At 41.6% G+C, this 11,994-nt stretch overlaps 1 protein-coding gene across 2 annotated transcripts in view; it reads left to right on the top strand.

Annotated features, from left to right (window-relative positions):
* zgc:63587 overlaps positions 1–11,994 on the top strand; it is a 79,819-nt gene that overhangs the window by 15,492 nt on the left and 52,333 nt on the right. For both annotated transcript variants that reach the window (NM_200459.1, XM_005172457.6), the window contains 1 exon segment: positions 3,987–4,110. In NM_200459.1, the coding sequence (NP_956753.1) occupies positions 3,987–4,110 (124 nt within the window).

Here is an 11,994-nt window from a genome sequence, read left to right as displayed (position 1 = left end):
TGATTCATTGATTCATTCATTCATTCATTTCATACATCTTTATACAGGGTGTCTGGAGTCTTAAAGTCTTAAAATGTCTTAAATCTCAAAATCAAAATTTTAGTCCTTTAAGTTTTAAATTTACTGAAATATTGTGTTGTAGGTCTTAAATCTTTTTAAAACAGCTCTTAGTTTTCTTTGTTCATGTATTGCTACCCAATCTGGCCATTAATGTCCATCCAATCCCCAACAATCCATCTTAATGTAACTTTTAACTTTTTTATTTAAAAAGGTTGTTTTGAACTCTAATTATCATAATGTTTTAGTTATTTTCCTTGCTATAACAAGAAGTGCGTCTTGTACTTACTGCTGAGGACACCGACCTGGACAGATTGTTGTGCAAAGATTTAGTTTATTTTAGTTTTTGACACTTTTTAAACATTTGTTCTTTATTTATTTTAAAGAAAGTTTATGTTGGGGGAAAAAGTGTATGGATTAGTAGAGTTTGCTTGTTTTCACACAGTATTAAAAATATTTTGCTGAGAAATATCTAAAATGTTTTAATTTTATATTATTAAACTATTATTGTATTATTAAATGTATTAAATTATAATAACTTTTGATAGGGCAAATATTCGTTGGGAGGTTTAGTTGGAATAAAATACACAACATTTTTTAAAAATCATAATGTTTATTTATGTATACTAATGTTTACTTCACATTTTAAAACAGCATTTAACTTAAGCTGACTGTAATAAACCTGGTATGCGAGCACAGAGATCACACATAAAACTGTCTGAATGCAATTCGATTAGATAATAAAATATCAAACACATTTTAATTAAAAACAGACAAATACTATTCAGGGACGAACCATTTCACAGGCATGTTTGAAGTGACACTTGCTTTTAGTGTGTCCAAAAAGTGTCTGTTCTGTGGAAGAAATATATTCTTCATCATAATGTTATTCACGCTGGAATGCAGAACATTTCAGAGTTAGATGCTCAATAGATATAAAATCCCCTCAAATCCCTTGTTGAGCGCTTTGTCTGTTAAAGCTTTTGAGAATAAAAAAGTTGTTTTCAAGAAAATAATCCCGTCTGGAGCTCAGGGCTTCTCAGAAAACACTCATAGATCTTTTCATGTTGAATCAGTATTGAATTTTTATGTGATTTCTTGTGATTAATGTGTTTTGTCTTCGTGCGCTAGCTCAGATGTTTCAGACATGTAAATGTTTTCAAGAAAATAATCCTGTCTGTATTGCTGAGGACTTCTTAGAAAAAAATCATGTTGCATCAATCAATATATTGTGTGGTAACACTTGTAGTTGTGTTCATAAGACTGTCATTAAACCTTTATAATCATGATATGACTCATGATGAATTTCAGTGAGATTTTATGCATGCCTTTAACTACTTTTATTGTCATTCGCTCAGTTATGTCATTTTAAATGCAAAGATGACATTGTTTATGACAACTTGACATAAACAAATACATCACAACCTGTTTTTGTCTTTGTCAGGACAACTTGACATTACCAAGACAACAAAACTTGTCATAAATCTGTCATAAACATGATCGTCATGAAGCCATTATAAATATGTCATGAATTTTTTAACAGCGTCTTTCATTTTTTTTGGACCTTGACTACTTTCTCTTTCTTAGATTTCACTCTCCAGAGCATCTGACATCATGTTCTTCCCTCAGGACTTGCGTTTAGGCTTCCCCTGCCACAATACGCCTAAAACATGGATTGGCAGGGAAGCGTTTTCTCTCGTCAACTGCAGGCAAAGAGTTAAATGAAAGTTTATCGATTTGACGCACATCGTAATACCAGCCATACATTCATTTATTCATTCATTCCTTTTCTTTTTGGCTTAGTCCTTATATTAATCTGGGGTCGCCACAGCGGAATGAACCGCCAACTTATAACTTATGGTTAACTTCCAGCTGCAACCCATCCTTGGGAAACATCCTTACACACTCATTCACACTCGTACACTACGGACAATTTAGTCCACCCAATTCACCTGTACCGGATGTCTTTGGACTGTGGGGGAAACCGGAGCACCCGGAAGAAACCCACGCTAATGCAGGGAGACCAGCCATACATGTAAAGCAAAAATAATGTCCTTCAATTCGGTCAAGTCACGTCCAGTGGCCGTCGCCCTAGAATCAATCTCCATCATTGTAAGCTGCTTGCTTTTCTGTCTGTTCCATTGCTCCGATTGTTAGATGTTTGCTCCCACTTTCTTTTGCAGTCTGAAGCGTGTCAAACGCACGAAACATCCAATTTGCACAGTATCATTCGCTGGATTGCACCACAGAATGCCTAATTGCATATTTGCATTGACTTCATATGTAAATCACTCACGCCTGACACTTCTTCTGCGTCTGCTTACTACATAGGATGCAAAACAATTCCCCCCACTCTCATGTGAATGATTCTGAGGGCACTGGTAAGACGTAATTTTTCGAGAGACACTCAAATACATCCTCTGCACTGCGTTTGCAATGTTTATAAGTCATGTAAAACAATCAGTTGCTAACTGAAACAAATCTAATTTGATTATATGGTTTAGAATTGGATGTTTATTTCATGAGGCCAAACTCTTTCTACTTTGCTGTATGTTGAAGCCTGCCTAATCACTGTAGCCTGACGGATGAACAAATCCAATTATGAATAAATAGGATATCTTGTAAGATACTGCATGATCCAAATATAGTATTATTTGATACATTTTTAAAGTTTTCATTTCTGTTTGGGCATGAAATCCACGCCAAAACCACCCTTCTAATGGGATCAGTTTAATCCAGATTTTTTTTTAGATCAAAGTGATCCAAATGCTACAAAAAAGGTCTGAAAAACCCAAACTAAAGGTTTGATCCGGATCAAAACCAAGATTGGATTATGTGATCTAATCTATTTATGTAATCCATTTATTATTTTGAAAAACCCATTTTCAAGATTTGATTCAATACCTTATCCAAAATCCTAGTGGATTACTTTTGAAAAACTGGGCCCTGGTCATTATTTAAATTTTGTAATTGTTTTGCATTTGCACGATAGCAAAAACTGCAATTTTTTGTTGATGGATTTTTGCGTTGGATTCAAGGATTGCAAAATCGCGAAAAACTATTGCATCTGATAAATGAGCAATATCACACGAGTAGCAGTGCGATATGGCTGTATATCGGCACTGGTGGGAGGCGTGCATTGCACGTGCATTGCAGTGCCGATTTAAGCCATATCGCACTGCTACTCGTGTGATATTGTGTTTATACAACAGTTTGACGGCATAATTGTGTATAAAAACAAAATCAAACATGGAGAGTGTCAAAAACCCTTTTGTATGAGGAACTACTTTCTTCCAGATTCAAATCATAAGCTGACAGTTAAACAGTTGAGTGTGCATCTTTTAAACTTAAGATCTGTAGTGTCTGCTTTTTGCTGGCTGTATGTGGGCGGAGTAAAGCAGGTCGCACACCAGAAGCGCCGCTCGGCGCCGCGACACGGCGCGTACATGACAGATTAAAGTATCGCACACCAGACGCGCACATTCGAATGATATTTAACATGAAACTAATCAGATGGCGCTCTGTGGCGCGGCTGAAAAATGAACTGCGTCCTGAGCCGTCGCCGGGCGCCGCCGACAGCCGCCGACTTGCGGCGCCGGTGTGTGTATCCTGATAGAAACCTATGATTAGAATTCTAAAATACGTGGCGCTGCGCGGCGCGCCGCCGAGCGTCGCTTCTGGTGTGCGACCTGCTTAATACACAAAGGGTAAAGAGGCTGTAGGAGTTCTGATATTGCAGAATATCGCACGGCTATCAGCCAATCAGATTTGAGAACCAGACAGAACTGTTGTATAAGCATGCATAAAATCTTAATCGCATTCAAGGGTTGGTGACAGTCTTATGAACACCCCTTCAAGTAAAGTGTTACCACAGTGCTTAATCAGATGTTTCAGACATGTAAACATGAGTGTTTTTGTTGTGTTTGCAGAGAAGATTGAGCGAACGGTTCAGATTGAAGCGTCTACAGTAGAAATCGAGGAGCGAGGAGTGAAACTCCGGCTCACTGTTGTGGACACACCGGGATACGGAGACGCCATCAACAGCCAGGACTGGTAAGTGTGTGTGTGTGTGTGTTTACTGAGATAATGATGTGTGTTGTGGTCATAACATTGCATTTTCACTGGTCCCACATGACAAAAATTTATATAATTAGCATTGACGTCACTTTAAATGGTTAAACATTTTTTGTCTTCCTTACCGTACGTTCACACCGAAAGCGGCGACAGCGTCAAAGTAGCCGGAAGTCATTCATTTTCAATGAGAGTCGGCGGCGATAGGCGGCGATAAGCGGCGAGGAGCAGCGCGGCGCGTCTTCGCCGGCGTGAGCGTCGAGGAGAGTTGAAATGAAGTCAATTTAATGGTAATGAGCTATGACGCGGTTCAGCGGCAAGCAATCAGAATGAAGACGTCCATCGCTTGATAGCAGTTCAGAGAACACAGACCTGTGAACTTTGGTTCCGACCACAGTTGTTCCCAAGGGTTTGATTATTGCGGTCGCCGCATTTCCAATTATTTCTAATTTTTTCCTACAGGAACATGCATTAAATAAGTTACTGGCGACTTACTGATGTGCATTAATGTTATATAAATTTATCTTTAAAAAGCGGGAATCTCACGCGATGTGACAGTACAAAACAGCACTGCTGCTTCAGGATATTTCAGACATATGGACACATATTGGATAAATAGAGCAAAGCCACAACACACGCAACTTGATCTTCCATTGTTGTATGAATTTGATAAGAAGTGCGCAACATTTTCACGCTAGAAACATGTTTTATGCAGGAATGTAACTGATATGCTGTAACGGCTCCTTTAAATATGAGATCAATGTAGCGAGTTTTGACGCTCTCGCCGCAGGAGCTGAAGGCAGAGAGCGTTGTTGCCAGGGCGGCCAGAGCGACCTTGGACGCTCTCGCCGCTTTCGGTGTGAACGTACGGTTAGACCTCATGTTATAAAATATGCTGTGTGTTATTACAAGCTTAAAAGTTGTAGACAGCTGATTGTTGAATTAAACTGCTGTTTCATTGTTATAATATGACTTGCACGTAAGCATGGGTTGGTATAAGATTCTGATGGTATGATAACCTTGGATAAAAATATCATGGTACTGGGATTACTGCTCTAAAATGTGCTCTTTTTTTAAATCTCTGGGTACATAATAACAACTTTTTCCCATTAAACACATTATTTTATATGTTAAGAAACCTTTAGAAAATTTTGGAGCAGTAAACAAACTAAATTCAAATTAATCATTGACCTAAGCTGTCTTCATTAGTTTCAAACACACAGATTTCTTTTCTGTTTTCGGAACGACAGTATCGATCCACAGGTGTAAAAGCACCCTTACATTTGATTATTTACCTTCTGTACCTGAATTCTTACCAAATAGAACTCTTTAAGGCCCCGTTTACACTAATTCGTTTTCGTTTTAAAACGCATAAGTTTTGATATGGTTACGCCGGAGTTCTCGAGCGCCGAAAACGGAGCGTTTTGAAAACGCTGGAGAGGCCGTTTTCATTCTGAAACGCTGCTGCTCCGTCTCAGTGTGGATGAGGGAAAACGGAGACATCTGAAAACGGAGGCGGGGCTGTTGAGATTCGCTACCTGATTAGGGCTTTTGTGTCATTGCGTATCCCTCCCTTATTCGTCACGCCCCTATCACATGACTATAACATATGGCTTTAACGCTACTTTAATACAGTACTGTAAACAACAACATGGGCACAGAAATGGGAGCGTTGTTTGCACTGTTGTCTGTTTTAGGCGCCATTGTGCAGTTATTCATTTGTTACGTTTAGTAACAACTCGACCTCGTCGTCTGTCCACAAAAATACCTCTCTTGCTTTTTTTGCCATCGCGTTTAATGTTCAACTGGCGTTTGTTGACTAACAATAACCACATGCCGAGCGAGACGCATGCTTTCTGTTTATACTGGAATGTGCATGCCCAGAGTGCGCGAATGGTCACATGATATACGTTTTTGGCGGCGTAGTGTGGACGGAGATATGTTCAGAGACACTAGGTGAAACGCTAGTGTGGACGCGGATCGTTTTTTATCTAAAACGACGTTTTAAAACTACAACGCTGTGAGATAGCCCAGCGGTAAGGCACAAGGACACAGGAAATTTAAGGCCAAAAAAATATTTATTTAACTTAAACAAACCAATAATCCAACATAAAAACTAGTTGGAAAACAAATTGAGGTCAACAAAAATATAACAGAAATTCAGGAAGTCTGAACACAACCAAACTGACCTACCAAATGAAACAACTACAGAGTATTTATACACAAACGGTGGATCCACTTAAACAACATAGGTGAAACAATAAAACATAACAATTATAAATATAATATTTACTAATCAAACTAATTCTAAATAAAAAACATTTACAAAATACAAGACATAATTACTCAAAATAAACAAATTATTTAAATTAAACAAACAAGTAATATAAAAAGACATATTCAAAGTAAACTTTCCCCCCCCTTATCATTTCGGCACATTGGTTCCGCCACGCGGGATCACCCGGACATAAATCTTTGACGCACACAGGAACCAGCCCTTTGCCAGTAAACATGACGGCCGATCCAGCGGACCACAGCATCATCCTCCACTGCACCCTCCGGTAACTTTAACTCAACAAAAATAACCATAAGTAAACCGAAATAACAGAAACAGTACTAATGTAAACTAGAATGTGTGCACTCCAAACCAGTAAACAATGTACCGAAACTGAAAGAAATTGTGACATGTAATATTTGGAACTTATTTTATAAATAAAGATATGAAATAAAGAGAAGTTGTCAGTCTCTAATTACCTAAAGTTCTTATGGATGTTATGCCTGTTTGTATGCGTGTAGTTGAGCAAGGTGCGCGCTTGTCAGCTAGTGAAGGAGCAGGAGAGTATTGTTTGGGTCTCAGCGAATGTGCGCGTTTCAGCGAATGTGCGTGTATGTGTAAGCGCGTGTGTGTGTGTGTGTGTGTGTCTGAGCGAGTGTGTGCGTTTGAGCGAATGTGCGTGTATGTGCAAGCGCGTGTGTCTAAGTGAATGCGTGTGTGTTTGTGTGTGTGTGTGTGTGTCTGAGCGAATGTGTGCGTGTGTTTGTTACCCTCAGTCTTGTGTGGCCATATGACAGGACATCACACACCCCCTCCCTTCGGGCGTCTCGCTGGCACAGCGGGAAAGATAGTCTGCAGTTACATTTGCCTTGCCAGGAACGTGGTGGACCTTAAATCGGAATGGTTGCATGGCCAGGTACCACCTCGTGATTCGCCCATTAGTATCTCTCATTCTTTCCAGCCATTGGAGTGCTTTGTGGTCCGTTTCCAGTACGAATTCTCTTCCAAGCAAATAATATCTCAAGGAGTCTAAGGCCCATTTCACCGCCAAACATTCCTTCTCAATTGTGGAATAACGGGTTTCTCTTGGAAAGAGTTTGCGGCTAATGAAGACTACAGGTCGTCGCTCACCTGGGGATCCCTGTAACAGTACTGCTCCTAAACCTCTTTCAGAGGCGTCTGTCTGCACAATAAATTCTTTGGTGAAGTCTGGATTATACAGAACAGTGTTGGTTGTCAATGCAGTCTGTATGTCTTTAAATGCAGCCATCCTCTCTTCAGTCCATTGGCATTGATTCGGGCACCGGACACCCACCATGTCAGTCAGGGTAGCAGCTCTACTGGAGAAGTTGGGAATAAAGCGGTTATAGAAGCCTGCCATTCCAAGAAATGATCTTAACTCCTTACGTGTCTGTGGTAAAGGACATTCTTCCAGTGCCTGAATCTTCTTAATCTGTGGTCGCACCACTCCATTGCCAATGACAAAGCCCAGGTATTCTGCCTCTTTCCGGGCTATGGCACACTTCGCAGGATTAGCAGTCAGACCAGCTCTTTGGAGCCGTTGGAAGACTTCATGGAGATGTTGCATGTGCTCCTCCCAGGTTGTACTGTAAATTATAATATCATCAAGATAAGCTGCAGCAAACGTTAACCCTTGCAATACCTGGTCCATAAGCCTCTGAAATGTTGCCGGTGCCCCATGCAGGCCAAAGGGAAGAAATCGGAACTGGAATAGGCCCCACGGTGTCCTAAATGCTGTCAAAGGCCGGGCCCGTTCAGTCAAAGGTATTTGCCAGTATCCTTTAGAAAGATCCAGTGTGGTCAGGTATACTGCTTTGCCCAATCGATCTATTAATGAATCAATACGGGGAGTAGGATAGCAATCAAACTGTGATACAGAATTCAAGTACCGGAAATCAATGCAAAATCGTATGTTTCCATCTTTTTTTGGAACCAGGACCACTGGATGGCACCACTCACTCTGGGAAGGTTCAATGATCCCTAGGCTCAGCATAAAGTCCACTTCCTCCTTCAAGGCCTCTTGCAATTTCTCAGGTATTCTGTAACTCATACGTCTAACCGCAACATCAGGTTTCAGGATCACATCATGTTGGATCAGAGAGGTGTGACCCGGCAACTCAGAAAATATTTGAGGATTGCAAAGAGTGCTAACCTGTCTTCGTTGTTTTTCAGGCAGATGGTCCAGCCTAATGTCAGCAGATGTTGGCTGAGGCAGATATTGATCCTCACACTCCTCATCTCCTTGGACACGGCATACAAGCAGTACCTGTTCAGAACGGGGCACCCACTTTTTTAACAGATTCACATGCAGTATTCTGCTGGCATGCTCCTGACCTGGAGTTGCCACTTCATAAGTTGTAGGGCCTAGCCGGCTCTTGATATTAAAAGGGCCCTGCCACTTGGCCAAAAGCTTGTTCTCCTTGCTAGGCAACATCACCAACACCTTTTCCCCACTCACAAATTCTCTTTCACGTGCTCGCTGATCATACCATGTTCGTTGGCGTTTCTGGGCCTCCGCCATATGGGTTCTTGCCAAAGCTCTCATTTTCTCCAGACGCTCCCGCATTTGCAAGACATAAGCCACAACATTAGTAGGCTCCCGGTCTCCTTTAATACCTTCCCACATCTCTTTAAGTAGGGTCAAAGGTCCCCGAACTTCATGCCCATACAAAAGCTCAAAGGGAGAAAACCCAGTTGATGCTTGGGGAACCTCCCGATAGGCAAAAAGTATATAGGGGAGCCACTGGTCCCAATTCTTACCAGTCTCATCAACAAACTTTCTGAGCATCTGCTTCAATGTTTGATTAAACCGCTCAGTGAGCCCATCAGTCTGCGGATGGTATGGAGTGGTGCGCAGACTCTTAATACCCAGCAACTGGTAGACCTGCTTCAACAGAGTAGACATAAAGTTAGTCCCTTGGTCAGTAAGAATTTCACGGGGTAACCCGACTCTGGAACAGAACTGGATTAAACAGGTTGCCACGTTCTTTGCTTTCATAGATTTCAAAGGGAATACCTCTGGGTACCTCGTAGCATAATCTGTGATAACCAGCAGAAATCGATTACCCAAGCTGCTTTTTTCTACTGGGCCAACGATATCCATGCCCAGTCTTTCAAACGGAGTACTAATCAAAGGAAGTGGCTGTAGTGGTACTCGAGGTGGATGATGGAGAGATACCAGTTGACACTCAGGGCAGCTCTTGCAATACTGAACAACATCAGCCTTCAGACCAGGCCAGTAGAAATACTTCTTGATCCGTTCTATGGTTTTCCTTACCCCCAGGTGGCCAGCCCATGGGATTGAGTGGCTCAAGTGAAGAACAAGTTCCCGAGCCTCCTTTGGAACAATCAGCTGTTTCACTGATCCAATCTGACGGTAGAGTATGTTCTCTGAAATCATAAATCGCTCACAGTTATCATTCATCACTTTATCGCCCATCTCCATCTGGTTTGCTTGCTCGAAATATGCAACAAGACTGGTGTCATTTTGCTGCAATTCACTAATGTTGGTGGGTAATTTCATTTGTGGATTAAGACCATCTACTTCACCTGCAGGCAGACGAGAGGCATTATATTGCAACTTTGCATGTCTCCTTTGTCGTCTAGTCGTCTTGGGTTTTGGAGGACTGGTTTCTAGATCAGCATTATAAAATGGCAACATTGACAGAGTTTGTGCTGGTTCATCTTGTTGTTTTGCCTTGGCTCTAGTAAGTACCATATTGCACTGTGACATGGGCTGGATAAGATCCAAAAGCACTGGCAAATCTCGTCCTAACACTACAGGATAGGGAAGATTATCCACTACCCCCACCTCTAGCAAGTAGGGTTGGTTGTTAACAGCCAGATATAGATCTGCAGTAGGCACCAATCTCTCATCACCGTGAACACAACAAATGGAAAGCTTATTACTTGCATTAACTGAAGATGGAGCCACAACCTTCCGACTCACCAGTGTCTGGTCACTCCCAGTATCAATCAGGGCAGGAAACTCTTTACCATTCACTTTCACAGTGATGGCATGCAGCAAGGAATTCAGCTTCTGGGCTTTATCCTCCCCACCTCTAGGAACATAACACAGATTAGTCGGTTTAACTACATTCCTTGGACAAACCGGCTTTGTGTGCCCCTCTTGTCCACAGAGATAGCAGACCACTGGTCTTCTCAGAGTCATAGCAGGTTTCATTTCTGGGGAACCTCCCTTAGGAGTCTTACCCAATCCAGCCATGGATTTTGGTTGAAATTGAGGAAGGGTGGTCTTCGTGCCTCACTGCTTGTTTTCCTGCCCCAGGACTGATTCTTCCCCCTTGCTGCCACAAAGACATCCGCTAAGGCAGCAGCCTCTGCTGCTGTCGTGGGGTCACGCTCCCTTATCCAGACCTGAAGTTCAGGAGAAAGCATTCGCAGATATTGTTCTAAAATAATTATTTCTCCTACCTCTTCAGTAGTTTTTCCTTTGGGCTTAATCCACTTTCCATACAGGTCTTTAAGTCTGGTATACAACTCCTTGGGAGCCTCAGAAGGGAGAACAGTGAGGGAACGAAATCTCAGCCTATAAGTTTCAGCATTTATGTCATACTTCACCAAGATGGCAGCTTTAACCTTATCATACTCGGTAGAGTCATCCAGGTCCATTTGGACATATGCAGCTCTTGCCCTGCCAGTTAATAGAGGGATCAAATGAAATGCCCAGTCAGCTTTAGGCCAGCGACAGGCTGTAGCGATTCGTTCAAAAGTTATTAAGAAGTGCTCTATATCATCAGAATCAGCCAACTTCTCTAATCGAGGTTCCCGAAATCTTGGTGGTGGGAAGCGATCATCAATAAGGTCAGCATTTGAGTGGAAGACATTTGGGGAGGTAAACTGCTGATTATCAGTATCTGCTTGAGCACCATGCACATCTAGAGAATGTGTATCAATGTGGCAGGCATCAGATGTAGGCGAGGTGCGGGCCTGAACTTCCATTTGTAATAAACTGAACTGATGTTGTAATGCTTTAAACCGTCGTTCTTGATCTATGTGCTCCTGCTTTCTGACCGCCTCCCTGGAATCCATTTTTGCCATATGCGCACTAAACAAACTTGTTAAATCAGCCAAAGTTGGCTCTCTACTTGCCATCTCATCTTTATCCTTGCGCTCCATTTCCTCCTCTGCAGGCCTTCCTTGCTCCTCCTCTTGCTCCACAGAAACTGGCTTCATGGGCCCCTTCTTTTGCTGACGGCTCATGGCAACTCAATGTACTGAGGCTATGGAGAGGGAAACAAAAAAAAAAACCTGTGTCCTCTATTAAAATCCCACTTCTGACACCATATGTGAGATAGCCCAGCGGTAAGGCACGAGGACACAGGAAAATTAAGGCCAAAAAATATTTATTTAACTTAAACAAACCAATAATCCAACATAAAAACTAGTTGGAAAACAAATTGAGGTCAACAAAAATATAACAGAAATTCAGGAAGTCTGAACACAACCAAACTGACCTACCAAATGAAACAACTACAGAGTATTTATACACAAACGGTGGATCCACTTAAACAACATAGGTGAAACAATAAAACATAACAATTATAAAT

The sequence above is a fragment of the Danio rerio genome, chromosome 8 (assembly GCF_049306965.1).
Source record: "Danio rerio strain Tuebingen ecotype United States chromosome 8, GRCz12tu, whole genome shotgun sequence".
Taxonomy (NCBI): Eukaryota; Metazoa; Chordata; class Actinopteri; order Cypriniformes; family Danionidae; genus Danio; species Danio rerio.
The sequence above is the reverse complement of the archived record's forward strand: the minus strand, read 5'-3'. Positions and strand labels throughout refer to the sequence as shown.